The 14,828-nt window shown below is 47.3% G+C and overlaps 1 protein-coding gene across 1 annotated transcript in view; it reads right to left on the minus strand.

Annotated features, from left to right (window-relative positions):
* Nucleotides 1–234: 234 nt before the first annotated feature.
* The window catches only part of LOC8035401 (ATP-binding cassette sub-family G member 1), a 57,085-nt gene continuing 42,491 nt past the window's right edge, over nucleotides 235–14,828 (minus strand). The window contains exons 10-13 of the mRNA XM_040503623.2: nucleotides 13,549–13,717; nucleotides 9,918–10,018; nucleotides 7,601–7,756; nucleotides 235–579 (exon numbers count right to left, since the gene is read on the minus strand). Of these exons, the coding sequence (XP_040359557.2) occupies nucleotides 235–579; nucleotides 7,601–7,756; nucleotides 9,918–10,018; nucleotides 13,549–13,717 (771 nt within the window). The remainder of the gene's footprint in view (nucleotides 580–7,600; nucleotides 7,757–9,917; nucleotides 10,019–13,548; nucleotides 13,718–14,828) is intronic.

The following is a 14,828-nucleotide window of genomic DNA, read 5'->3' on the forward strand; positions in this document are numbered from 1 at the left end:
ATATTGGGTCAATTTTCCGGTTTCTCTCGTTGGCGACATCTTGGATAGATGTTCCGAAAGTTACTTTTAAAAATCGCTTTTTCCGCGCGCGAGCTACATCCGCACACTGCCATACAGGAGGACCCACTGTGACCCCCGCCGCGTCAGATTGATGCACCCTAGGAGTGGCCTGCCCACCCCGCTCTCTGCCGGAATCATCGGTCGGGAGACGATCACGCACGCGGAGGAGGTCCGTCACTCCCTCTTGGAGAGTCGGAACTTGAGGAGGACGAAGGCCAGTAACCTAAAGGCCACCTCGAAGGCTACCAGCGAGAGGCTGAGGGCGTAGAACTTCTTTTCCGAAGTCCCGGTGAACTCGAGGAAGTCTGAGGGGTTCTCGTACAGGCAGACGAAGTCGTCGCACTCGAGCGGCTCGCGGTCGTAGCCGTACACTGAGAGCAGCATGCCGTGGTAGGCGTAGTGGATCGGCGAGAACTTGGTGATCCAGCTGACCCAGGGGCTGAGCAGGTGCTCCTGGACGAAGAAGCCGCTGAAGAAGAAGGACGGCGACACCACGGGCATCGCCACGAACACCGCCGTCTGCGAGCAAATGAAGAAGGCGCGGGGAATTGGAGGCGCCGCTCGAGATTCGAGAGTACCTTTGACATTTCAGGACCGAGCACACCGGTGTAAGTAGCGTGCACGGGTGCTCTCAAAGTGCCACCCCCGCGGCGTGACACAAGAGATTTGATTTCGTGTATAGGATCGGGGGTGGATTTCAGAGGAACCTTAGTACCCTTAAGACTCCCCTCCCCAGGCCCTGTTAGCTATATACACCACACCATTAGTTGTACAAGTTTACGAGTAGAGCTCTCATCGACTTGGGCAGGTTAAAGTCAACAGCTGCTCCTTGTGCTTTTAATGAGCTTTGAAAATGAAAAAAAAACGAAAAACGGAGCATGCCAACTTTTAGAAAGAGAGAATATTTAACCTAGCCTTATTGTACTAAGATATTGAGGTGGGCTAGTTGGATATGCATGATGTAAAAATTAAATAGCGCAAAGGTTGGACAAAGGACAGAACATGTAGACAGGACAAGCGCTAACTCACAACTGGAGTTTTAATAGAAAAGAAGAGAAGGAAGCAGCATAGAAATACGCCAAAAAGGGAAGAAAGAAGATTTATAATAAAAGGAAAAAGTGAAAGGTAACCTTTGCGCCATTTAATTTTTACATCATGCATATCCAACTAGCCCACCTCAATATCTTAGTACAATTTCTGTCTTCTACTATGGGCCCTTTCCCGTGTGTCGCTTCTCATGACCCTGTTTCTTATTATGTCTTCTTAATCGCCGAATCAACCTGCCGGGCAAGATTTTGAGGTTGATTCAGCGGGAATTTCTAGTCTTCTCAACTTCTTCTTTCTTTAAACTAGTCTTTTTCTTAATTTCAATATATTCCCAGGAATTAATTTAGTTACGCAGCTCCCCTTTCTTTCATTTTCTTCTCTTTTCTTTTATTCATTCTTGTATATACCTTTCACTTTTTCCTTTTATTATAAATCTTCTTTTTGTTTCGGCGTATTTCTATGCTGCTTCCTTCTCTTCTTTTCTAATAAAACGCCAGTTGTGAGTTAGCGCTTGTCCTGTCTACATTTGGGGGGATCGGTGGCCGGATTCCAATTTCGAACGTCGTCGAAAGCGCACGCGGAATCATGAGCTCCGTTGGAGCTGAGCAAGCGTCCCTGCTTGGACGCGGTGATATGGCTTTGGATCTTCCTGCTGACTATCGGTTTATTCTGCCGACGCTACCGGCGAATGACTTATCGAAATGCACGGCATTTCTGCACGCTGACATCGGAGTGCGGCCGTACCGCATTGAAGATTTCAGGGAACCTTTGCGGCAACTTGGCGTCCTGAGCGACGTGACCGGTATGGGGGTGTTCCAGATGGGGCACGTTTGGATTGTCCGCCTCAAGTCGACTGCCGCCAAGGAGAAACTGATGATGTCTGGCAAGTTCAAGGTGAAAGGAGGTTGGTGTGTGCCGATGGACCCTGATCGACAAGAGGTCCGACTCAAGCTTCACTGGGTGCCTTTCGACGTGCCCAACGAATCCCTGAAAAGGGCACTGGAGGAGTTTGGCGTGGTGAGAGAGATAATCCGAAAAAAATGGCACATCGACAGGTTTGACGGCGTCGAGTCGTCGACCCGGGTGGCGCGGCTGTCACTGAAGGAAGGCATGACGCTGGAACGCTTGCCTCACCAGCTTCGGTTCACCGGCAGCCCTGTACTTGTGGTTGTTCCAGGACGTGCACCAATGTGCCTGCGGTGCAAACGGTCTGGACACATTCGCCGTGATTGTAGGGCGCCTCGCTGTAGTGAGTGCCGTGGATATGGTCACGAACGCCAAGACTGCGTTCGATCCTACGCTCGTGTCGCAGGAGGACGCCAGGCCGAGGAAGACACGAACGAGCTTGTGATGGACGAACAAGAGGCGGAACAGGCGGCGGCGCCCTCAACGCAAGCGTCTGTAGCGTCGGCGACTTCAAAGGCAACAGTAACCGCTAGCAAGGAGTGTGAAGGGAAACCTGACGGAGAAAAGGAGCCTTTTGTGGTCACAGCGCCAACCGAGATGCCAACCACGAAGCTCCAAGACACCACGGGGGATTTCGAGCACTCAGCCGGTTCGGATGCAGCTACAGTAGAGGAAGCAGCGGAGAATACGGCTACGTGTAAGGAAAAGGAAGTGGCACCGGAGAACAGCCCCAGCGAGGAAATGTCCCTGGACGCGATCACTTCGAAGCGGCGACTGGAGGACTTGGGTGCACGCAGTGCTGCTGCCAGCGAGCAGGCACTGCGACGCCTGGAATATCAGTGGAAGCTCGCCGGGAAAAAAGGACGCTATACGACACGCAGCCGCTCGCCGTCGAGGGCTCGTGAAGACCGGCTGTCACAGTAAGCTGGTTCCCCGCTACCCCCTGATTGGCAAGTGTCTGATAGCTGGCGCAAGGTCATAAGCTCCTAAGTTTTTAAAGCTATGAAGCAGCTCGAGGTCGCACTGCGTATAGCTACCCTGAACGTAAGAGGACTGTCTGCAAGGCGAAGGCAGTGCCAGCTCAGAAGGTTGTTCTTGGAAAACGACCTCGACGTGATAGCGGTCCAGGAAACCAAGATTGAGAGCGAGGAGCAGACCGAGCAGATGGTGCGCCAATTTGAGTCGCGATACGATGTATGCGTAAGCCATGCGGTAGGGAGGTCGGGAGGTGTATGCATCTTTTTAAAAAATGCTTTAGGTATTATTGTTGAGAATGTTGCTTCGCGTGAAGATGGGAGAGTCGTGTATTGTAATATTTGCTTTTCAGATCAAAAGTTTCGTATAATCTGTATCTACGCATCGACTGTAGAGACGGAACGATGCCATTTTTTTTTAAAGTATAGCGGAATATTTAAAGTGCGAACGACTGCTTGTGGTGGTGGGGGATTTTAACAGTACATGTGCTCCAGAAGACAGGACCCCTCATAGTCGCCGGAGGGATATCAGTGCCGATGTCTGGAATGAACTGGTAAATGAGCATTACTTGGAGGACGTGGCACATTGCGGAAAGGGCACGAAGGGCGTGCAGTTCACACATTTCCAAGGAAGTAGCCACGCACGGCTAGACAGAGCATACGTGTCAGTTGAGCTAGTTCCGCTGTGTGGACACTATAGTGTCGAGCAGGTGTGCTTTAGCGACCACTGCCTCGTGACTTTCGGGTTAGGATCAAAAAGAAAAGAACGACACCGATTTGATTGGCACAACTGGAAAATGAATTACAAGCTCCTTGACGACGAGGTGTTTAGCGACAAGATAAATACAAGGATTGAAAATTTTAGGAACATCTGCGGGAGCGAGATGACCGGAGAATGGGAAGAATTTAAACGAGTAGTTAAAATGGACGCCATAGAAAGATCAACCATTCTAAAGTACGAGAAAGAGAAAGAGGAAAAGCAGCTGCGCTCAACTTTAAAGGAGCTTGTTCTAGAAGAGTGTAAATCCCCCGGGTTATTTATAGATGACATTAATAAAATAAAAAGCAAGCTACAGCTCATAGATACTGAGCACTACAGAGGTGCGATAATACGTGCCCGGGCAGAAAAGTTTCTCGCGGGTGAAGCACCAACAAAACGAGCGTTAGCCACAGAAAAGAGATACGCACGCGCCAATGAAATAACTGAAATTGATTATCAGGGTACCACGACGCGTGACTCTAGCATAATTGAGGGAGCCTTTCTTGAATTCTACGAAAACTTACTGAGCCACAAAGCCCCAAAAGAAGAAGGTTTCACAGAAAATTGTTTGCCCCTTCTGCCAAAGATAGGTAGTGAAATAAAAGAATGGTTAGAACAGCCGATAGGTCTGTCCGAAGTAGAAAAAGCCATTGATGATTTGCAAAGCGGAAAATCACCGGGCCCTGATGGTTTGGGTGCTGCCTTTTATAAAAAGTATAAAAAAGATTTAGCTTGCATTTTGTTACAAGTGTACCGCGAATGTTATGAAAACCAAGTTTTTCCCCCTTCCTTTTTATTTACCCACACAGTCCTTATCCCCAAAAGTGAAGACACTAATAAACTTCGTAATGTAGCCAATTACCGGCCCATTACACTAGCTAATACGGACTATAAGATTCTAATGAAAATCCTTGCGAGACGAATGCAATCGGTTATTGGAGATGTGGTGGGAGAACATCAAACGTGCGGTATCAAGGGACGTACGATTATGAGTAACATTCATGTTGCGCGTAGTGTGTTGGAACTATGTGATGCTAATTTCCGGAAAGTTGCTCTGTTGCAAGTCGATCTTGAAAAAGCTTTTGATCGAGTGTCCCATGATGTTCTTTTTTGCATTCTAAACCATGTTGGCGTGGGTAAAATTATTTTTGATGGAGTAAAGATGGCCTATAGTAACTGCACGACTAGTCTTGTAATTAACAAACAAGTAACTAAACGCATTTCTGTGTTATCCTCTGTTCGGCAAGGGTGCCCACTTTCGCCGTTGTTGTTCGCCATATTTCTTGAGCCCTACTGCCTAAGTGTCATAAAGAGTGGGAACATACGTGGTTTTTCTTTAAATGCATGTGATGTTAAAATATTAGCGTACGCAGATGATGTTGCGATTTTTTGTAGTGATAGAGAAAGCGTCTCAGCGGCTGTTCAACTCACGAGATCATATTGCGCCCAGACAGCGTGTGCTGTGAACTGGGCGAAATGCTTGGGGATCTGGCACGGCCACTGGGACGTGACTCCGCGTGTGTTTGAATCTATTCAGTGGTCTACAGAGCCCGGCGTATACTTGGGAGTGCCTTTGAACAATTACCGTGAAAGCAACGAGCTCTGGCGTAACAAAACAGAGGAGATGAGTCTTAAAGCCGCGAAGTGGGGTGGCAAGGAATTTTCTATCTTCGCACGGGCAACAGTGTGTAATTTATTTTTTGTTGCAAAGATTTGGTACCTGTTACAGGTTCTGCACTGCTCTCGTGTGCATTTGCAACGCATGCACCGGGTGATGGCCGTGTACATATGGAAGTCTACCTGGGAAAGGACTAGACGAGATAACCTTTTTCGCCGCGTGAAGTCGGGTGGGCTTAGTTTGTCGCATTTGTTCATACGACAGCTGGTATCGAGGTTTTTCTTTTTGCGAGACCAGGCTGACCCGTTTCTGAGAACTGTCATTCAAGTACGGTTGTTCAGAGAGTTACCCGAGTTCATTGTTTCGACGTGTGACACATGTGAAGGCCAAGTAACGGGCTTTCTTAAAGAGGTTGTTTGTGCGTACCAATTTCTTAGTGTGCGATTTTCAAGAGAGTACTTAAACTTTGTCACACGAAAGCGTCTGAAGCGAGATCTTGTTGAATGCCTGTTTCCCGTCCCATTGTATCGCTCTTTGTTCTCCGACAGTACTGACCGTGATGTGCTTTCCCGCGTGAAAAGAATGCTAGTTCCCGGATCTGTGAAAACCTTTTATTTTAAACTACATACCAACACGCTTCCAGTAAAGACATGGTTAGCAAAAAAGGGCATGTTTGTACCATGGAGCGAGGATTGTATTTTGTGCAAGAAACCGGAGACCGTGGAGCACGTGTTCCTGGACTGCTGGGATGCTATCCTGTTCTGGGACGTGCTCCAACGCACTCTTAAAAAAGACCTACCGCTCACGGCTCGGGGAATACGCTTTTTGTCTGTGGAAGGGACGCCTTTCCCATATGATCTCGTATTTTTACTGGGCCTGCATGCTATTTGGAGATGTAGGATGGCAGTTCGTCACGCGGACCTGGATGCCCGTCCAGTACGGTATTATTTCATTGAAAATATAAACTTGATAGCAGCTCTACGAGAAAGTATGTCTGGAACTGGAGTGGTTGCCTGCATTTTTGAAGCTGTCGATGATGAGAGAATTTTAACAATTCTCACCGCTTCTCCAAACCTTACAGGCGACGTTCTATCGTCGCCTTCACTAGCGTCGTCAATATAATATTGCACATGTTCAAGTGAAATTTATCGTGCATTGTGAATCTTTGTTCACTGTCAAAATCTTGCAATAAAGAAAAAAAAAAAAAAAAGGATCGGTGGCCGAGTGGGCTAAAGCGCACACCCAGCTCGACGCGCGTGGAGCGAAAGCTCGCGCTGCAGAACCCAGGGATCCTGGGTTCGAGCCCCACCCCTGCCCGTTTCGATCTGGATGAGCATCGTACCGGCGTGTGGTCATGTATCACTACACTGTGGTGCACGTTAAAGACCCCAGGCTAGCGGTTGTACCGCACTGGCTAAATTACTCATCTACAGTGGGTAACAATGTCGCCATGTTCTGGCAGACTAAACTCCTGCTGTATAAACAACTAACGACTAATTTGTTATTGTTTCTACATGTTCTGTCCTTTGTCTAACCTTTGCGCTATTTAACTTTTACATCAAAACTAGCCTTATTGGCTTTCGGGTATCGGTGTTTTCACCCTTAACCGGTTTGGTTTTCAAACTCTGCAGAACGGGCTGTAGGAAAGGGAGGGGGGGGGGGGGGGGGGGGGTGAGTTCAGTCATCGTATATCACAAAAAAATTGTTCGTCAACCCTCAAAATTGCCATGACTGTAACCGTTAAAGAACAGTGGTTCATTCCTCTAAACAAGCACTTTTTTGTCCCTTCTGTGTCTTCATTCCATGGCCTCTCCCGTTGATACACACGTCAGGTAAATCGCCAAGGACCTACTGACCGTGATTCTACAAAAGCATCTGCTGGTGGTTGTATCACTACCGGTTATGCTGCACGTCTTCTCAAGTTCATTGCAGTAATCATTGCCGTCCCACTGTTCGGAAACGGTGTTGCGCTCATGACCAAATTTGAGCAAATCATTTTTTGTGCTCGCGAATCTTTTCCTTAAAGTATTTCTTTTCCTCCGATGTTCTCCGATGTTTCTTCAGTTTTCACCCAACCACGACTGACGCCTGGGGGGAAACATTTTACGCTGTTTCCTCCAAGTGGGGAACCATAGTAAACGTTTCTGTCAAAAATGTTGTCATTTGACCTTTACTAGGACTGCCTGATCTTAGAATAATGTAGGCATTCCTATGAATTAGTTTGGGAACGCTCACCTGAAGCTTGGTGACGGCTGACACGATGAGCCCCATCGACTGCGTCACCGAACACAGCTGAATGCAGAAGAGCATGACACCGGCCACCCGCCACAGAACAAGCGGCTGGGCCGTCGGGTAATACGAGATGCCGATCAGCAGCGCAATGGGGATCGTCTGAAAAGTACCAAAACACATGACGAATCTAAAAATGAAATAAGAAGTTTTTAGGATTTGTTTTTTGCTGCCTTGGTGCCTATTTACCACGCCGTCAGAAGCTTCTGCATGCATACTGTCCGTCGATGCACTCAGAACACCAATCATTCGTCTTAGTTTAGTTATTTTAGCCAATGAGAAGAGCAGTGGTTCTGCCATCTAAGTGGGAAGAAGGCGCCTATATCTTCTGTCACTGAGAGCGCATTACCATTGAAACATGAGGTCGATCGCCCTGGCCGTTAGCTGAAGGCTAGGTGCCCCTCCTATCACATCGCAGGGCGGTATACAGTCGCGTATTTGAAAGAGTGTACCAGAACATTTGGATCCCTACGTTCGATGCAGTGATTCGAAGGGCGGGTTCGAGCGGCAAGTTTACGGCTCAATATTTTTCCAGTAAACTAATAGAATCATTTCTTAGCACTTATGTGAGTTTTGTGAAAGCCGGTTTGCCTTAAAAGAGAACAAAATATAAAAACTCGTATTTACTCAAGTTTTTTTTTTTTTTCTTATTTTTGGTATAAATAAGCCGTTTCCTAGACCACGCTTCCCTTTCCGCTAAGCCCTCCGCAACGATGAAGCCTCTAAAGCGCCTTCGCGCCGATGGCCTTCATTGTAGAGTTCCGGGTGTCGTAGCAGGTTGCGGATAGGGAGCCTTCATGTGCGCTTTGCTAGGGTGGTGCCCCCCTTTGTAATACCACTCGCCGACAAACCAACAGCCATTTTGTTCTCCCGGAAACAAGCACCTTATCTCACAAGTTCGGAGCAGCGTTGTGGAACCCACGAAGGGAGGATTAGCATTTCCCCCCTCGGATGGGGGGACCGATGGACACAAAGGCCACTTTCCGGTGCACGGGAAAGGCACGGGGAAACAATGAGGAACAAAATGGCGGCGGGGGAAAGGGAAACAGGCAGTTGGCATCACTCTATGCGAAGCACACATGAAGGCACCCTAGTTGCGGAGAGCACTCGTTGTGGGACGGCAAAAACCATCTACAAAAACGCCTTAAGGTGCGGTCTTCTCCATACCGCCTACGTCACTTTTGTTTCTGTTTTACAAGGACGTCTTGACCAAAGTTAATGGACAGGACTGATAATACACCCTGTTTAATTCGAACAGCATTTTATGGGAAACTTTTGTTTTTTGATTGTTTCCCGCGTAAAAGACGTTCCGCCGTCTTGAAAGGTGGAACTTCCGGTATGCGGCAAAACATCGTTTTCGTCTTCACACGCCGCTGGAAGATCACATTTTAATCTCAATTGTCACTGATTTTTCTTTTGCTTGTTTTATATTTTTTACTCGCTCCAGCTTATAATATTTTTGCTTTTTTTCGCATACCGGATTTGTGATCTATATGCCAATAGGCGAGGATAGTTAAAATCATGTATTAAAGCCTCGAAATGGAATATTTTAACGGTTCCCAATACAGATAACTTTATGTTCGGTCATTTTCTCGGTAGATTGATTCGAGGGGGAAACTGGGTGCATAAGTCAATTGGCGTCAATTCTCCTGCTAGATCTATCGGGGAAGTTGTATTGATGTGTCACGTGTCGTTAGCTCACGTGACGTCAATTTCTTCACTAAATTTAACGGGGAAACTGATTTTTACGGCAAATTTCGCATGCGAATTTAGCTGGTATAGCGGTCGCGTGATGTCAAGTCACGTTACGTACTGTTTCTCACTAAATTTAGCGGGCAAAATTCATTAATGTGTAAGTCACACGACGTCAGGTCACGTGACATTCATTTCCCGCTAATTTAAGCGGGGTAAGTTTATTGGTGTATGGGTCACGTGACAGCAGGTCACATGTCTCTCGTTAAATTAAGTGGAAAAATTGAATTGGCTTGCATAGGTCACGTGGTGTCAAGTCACGTGATATCAATTTCGTTGCCAACTTTGGCGGAGAAACTTAATTGGAGTATATGCATCACGTTACGTCAGGTGCAGTGACATCAATCGACGCCATGTAACCTAAACGCCAATTTAGTTTCCCCACTAAATTTAGCGGGAAATGCACGGACGGATGAACGGACAAAACTTTACGATTAGTGCGTTTCGAAAAAAAAAAAAAACAGTGGCCATGTTGTTTTCAAGAACGCACACCCCAGAACATACAACTCACCAGGAACGGTATCTCCGTGATGTAGTTCGCCAGGTAGTACACTTTGATGCTGTACCAGCAATTCCGATTTTCTCTCATCAGAACGGAGATTTCAATGGGAACTGCGGAAACAAAAAATGTGACGTTTTATAGTCGCTGACAGTTTAAAAAAACGCAGCACTTGGCGAGTGTCGAACATCTCAGTATCGCTCCTCAGCCAGTAAGATTGTGCTGCTAGCCGATAGGAACACCGAAAAGCCAATCACGATGCAAGAACCGGAGGTTCCTACGTGCACAATATCCCGCGATGCGCTAATCAGTGCTTTTATTTTTTAGTTAGATTAGCCAATGAGAATGACTACTGGTATTATCTGGTATTATAATCCAGCGGTGATGCGGTCACCAAAACAAGAGTGGGAGCTTTTTTTTTTTTATCACTCACCAGATATTGATTATTGAAGCGCGGTACCGTATCTCTCTCCTTATTGGCTAAACTAACTAAAGGAAGAAAATTTGTTGTGTTTTTATACAGTGCATCGCGCGGCAGTATTTGTACACGCTACAAAATTTGGAGCCTCTATAGTTTCCCGCAAAGCACAGCTAAAGTTGAAAATTTTTGTTCAGAAAAATAGTCTTAGCGTCGACACTGAGCATGACGTTTCACAATATTAAATACCCCAACGCATATTGCTAAGGCAAGGGTGCAGGCGAGCTGGTTGAATACACTCTAAAAAACGCCCGTGCGTCTGCTTTCCCGCACAACACTGGGAGAGCCAATCACCACAAATTACGGAGGCAGCTGAGCGAATGACGATGCCGAAACATATGTTTAGACCAAAAAACGCAGTCTGAGTTGTGACATTAAGCAATGCAAGCGTGACGTTTTGCATTGCTTAATGTCACAACTCAGACTGCGTTTTTTGGTCTAAACATATGTTTCGGCATCATCATTCGCCGAGCTGCCTCTGTAAGTTGCGGTGATTGGCTCCCCGAGTGTTGTGCGGGAAAGCAAACGCACGGGCTTTTTTTAGAGTGTATCTAGTCCGTTGCAACCTAAGAACGAAAGGCGAGGGTAAGACGGGCCGGGGAGGAGGAAGGTGACGGAACGCTGGAGAAGAGGGGGAAGCCTCCTTCTCTCTTTAGCGTTCCGCCTGCTTCCTCCTCCCCGGCCCGTCTTACCCTCGCCCTTCGTTTTAGGTTGGAGAGAAGGACAAGGAGGACAAACACGACACAGATCAGCTGTGTTTTTTTTTTCTGGAGGAGGGGGGGGGGGAGGTTGTTTAGCATGGCCGTTTGCCGAGCTCCCTCCGAAGAAAGAGCAAATGACCACGTTGATCTTATCAGCATGGTCATTTGCCTACAGCGATTGGCATTCCCAAGTTTTTTCGGTAAAATAGACGCTGCAGGTTTCTTAAGGTGACAGAATAGAGAGTTTTAGAATAGCGTAAAGACCCTTGCGTCAGCACTGCGTACAACGCACGCTAGCTGTTGAGCTAGGTGCGTTGAGCGCGCACTTTTAGTATAGCGGAAGGCAAACGCATACGTAACGATACGTAAAGACTTGCAGCGCCATCTTGGTGTGCCCCTGCGAACTGCTTCAAACAATCCAAGGCGGTTATTCGGTCAAGCCAATTTAACACCGCAAATCTCCTCGCTTTGCTACGAAGTGCGTGAATCTCTTTCCAGTTGCCTGTTGTAAACCTGTTTTGTCTTTTCTTTTAGGGCTGTGCGACCAGCAGTTCGGTGTATGGTTCGCTCCAATGTGTTGTGGGATCACTACTATCTTATGCTGGCCTCGTCATTTGCTCGGAAGTATGCAAGCAATACGTCGCACCGCTTGCGTACCGACCGCAGAAAAAAAAACATCTTTTTGGGTTCGACGGCGTCGCCAACGTTCTTGGCTACCGACACCCACATTTATGCGCTCTCGAAAGGGTTCGTCGCGTTAATTTTTTTTAGGAGGTTATGGGTCGCTTGTCAAAACCGCTTGATCAGGCCGAGTTCCACTCGCTCAGAGGAAGTCACACGGGGAAGCGCTACCATTGGGAAAAGGTTTTATCTGTACTTGAGTTCAGAATCCGATGAGGAGGAGGGCCAAGGCTGTCTAGTGGTCCGGGTGTTCAGTTGGAGGCCTTGCTCGGCACCGGCTCTTACGTCTGTCTCCAGCTCAGAACTTCGCGTGTTATCATCCGCCACGAGCCTCGCCCTTTTTCTCTTCTTCTTCCTCTTTCTTCTACAAGGTTGAGGTCATCTTCAATGGTGAAGGGAACCCGTACAACGCGCGTAGCACTTCCACTGGTTTGACTCACCGCCGCCATTTTCCAAACTGGAGTAGTCTCGCGCTTTCCCGTGCGCGACGAGAGCAACGAGAATGGGACCGCTACGTACGCTCGCCAACCGCAGTACGTACGTATGGCTCATGCGCAGTATAGAGGACGCAGCGTTAACACTAACGTAGGGGGCTTACGTTTGCTGCTATACGTATTACTAAAACTCTCTAATATTAAGTTGGGCTAGTTGGTTGTTCATGACTGGAAAGAAGCGCCGAAATACGGGGTCAAAAGAAGTAGGTCAGAGCAACGTGTCGTCATTACCTACTTCTCTAGCGCCACGTGTCGTCGTTACCTACTTCTTCGCGCTTCGTGTCGTCGTTACCTACTTCTTTTGCCCCCGTCTTTCGGCGCTTCCTTCCAATTCTTAAGGGTGCTGAACCGAAATCTGGTTTCCCCAAAACAGGCGGCAAAAGCGTGCAACGGGATGCTATAAACACTAAAACATCACTCATACAGCAATATCTCGAACGGATTACCATATTTTTCAAAAAAAGAGGCGCATTTGGCAGGATTGTTGACGTCATGTTTCTCCGAGAAGGAGAGGGAACGGCCTCGCGTCTTCTCCGCCTCGCGGCCTTGAGGGAGCGAAGCGAAAAGAGGAGGAAACTAGGTATCTTGACAGTCACGCGCCTCGTCGGCCTGGTTCAATCTCGACTTTTTTTTCTCTAAAAAATACGGCCGTCCATTTGAGATATCGCCTTACTAGTAGTGTTGTAGGGATTGTTGCGTCCCGCCTACATCTCTAGCATTGTCTTTTTGAAGTCCCAATTTCGGTTCACCATCCCTTTAAAGGGATGCTGAACCGAAATTCGGATTTCCCCAAACACGCGGCAAAAGCGTGCAACGGGATGCTACAAACACCAATACATCACTCATACAGCGATATCTCGAACGGATGACCGTATTTTTCAAAAAAGGAAGCGCATTTGGCAGGAATGTTGACGTCAAGTTTCTCTGAGAAGGAGAGGGAACAGCCTCGCGTCTTCTCCGCCTCGCGGCCTTCAGGGAGCGAAGCAAAGAGAGGAGAAAACACGGTATCTTGACGTCACACGCCTCGTCGGCGTGGTTCAATCTCGACCTCTTTTTCCAAAAATACGGCCGTCCATTCGAGATATCGCCTTGCGAGTAGTGTTGTAGGGATTGTAGCGTCCCGCCTACATCTCCTGCATTGTTTTTTTTTATCCAAATTTCGGTTCACCATCCCTTTAAGATGAACAGACGCTCGTGGAAATGGCTTGGTCTGTATTTGTCATTGCGTTCTGTCACCCGAGGGGATCGGTAAAAGATACGATACGCGCCAAGCAGCTGAAGGCACTCACAGACAATCACGGCCGGAAGGAGCGACTGGAAGATGCATATGCAGCAGATAGCGAAGTACATGTTGGCGTTGTTCAGGACCGTGGTCGCTTTTCTGCCAATGTCGTAGTACAACATGACGATCATGATGGCGAAGGCAACATACGCTAGAAAGCGCAGCGGAGTGGCCACCTGAAAATTGGAAGCAGGGCAAAATAAAGAACGTCGTCTAACTCACCTCGGCATAAAAGAACATCAATTTAGTTCTATGATGGAGCGCGAGTTTGCCTGCTCCCTGGCAGTCCTGCACAGGGGTTGCGGTAGCGTCAGAACGCCGAGCTTTGATTGGCTTTTATGAGTAGAGCTGGGTTTTTGTTTAGATGTAGTGCACCAGTGAAATGTGTGGAGAAACTATTTGATATTCTATTCGGAAATATTCGGCCAGAATTACCATTTGCTTCGAACTCAAAATCCACTATTCACATGTGGCTAGAAATTTATTTTAAGAAATCATGAGCCCTTTTACTTCACGTGAAGATGGAGGACCAGCGAAGCTGTTATCTTTACGGCCTCTAAGACGATGCCTAGAGGACGACGTGTAGGACCACCTCAAGGACGACTTCTAGGACGACGCTTAGAGAAATTCAGCCCTTCCACTCTGGTGAAAACCAGAGTGAAAAGGCTGGAAAGGTAGCCGCCGTCGCTCATAGATGGCGGTAGTTGTCTGGAGTTTTGTGTCAACATTTGTTTGTCCACGGACACGATACTGGAGAAACTAGCACTTAACAGCTCTGCTGTGAACAAAATGTTGATCACTGATGGACGTAATTTAGACATATACCATTTCTGTCAATACTACTGCCCGTAATAATCTCCTATAAATAAGTATAAAAACGTGTTCCAGTAAAGAACCGTGATTCACAGCCTTACACGCAACAGAAGAAGCTGTTGCGTATAAGCTGTCTAAACTCTAAACACACTCGATCATTAATTTTGCAACTGCGCTCATACATTTCGAATTCCGTCTATCCTCGCGGAAAGAAAGCCGTGGCGGATGATGACATGAAAATACGTCTTGTAAAAGCATATTTTACTCTTGTGGTTATGAATATACCAGAAAACAAATGGTGCAGATCGCAACACAAAACAAACAAGCTTTCGCCACTGACTTACTTTCTTTCGTTTTTATTTTATACCTAGAATAGACAGGATTTTTTTAAAAAGTCTAGGGCGTTGGGAGCTGCTCGTATGAGGCACAAACCTGAGCGGTAAAGATTCGTCATCACCAGTGACGTATCAGAGC

The sequence above is a fragment of the Ixodes scapularis genome, unplaced genomic scaffold (genome assembly GCF_016920785.2).
Source record: "Ixodes scapularis isolate PalLabHiFi unplaced genomic scaffold, ASM1692078v2 PGA_scaffold0__279_contigs__length_252992795, whole genome shotgun sequence".
NCBI classification, from domain to species: Eukaryota; Metazoa; Arthropoda; class Arachnida; order Ixodida; family Ixodidae; genus Ixodes; species Ixodes scapularis.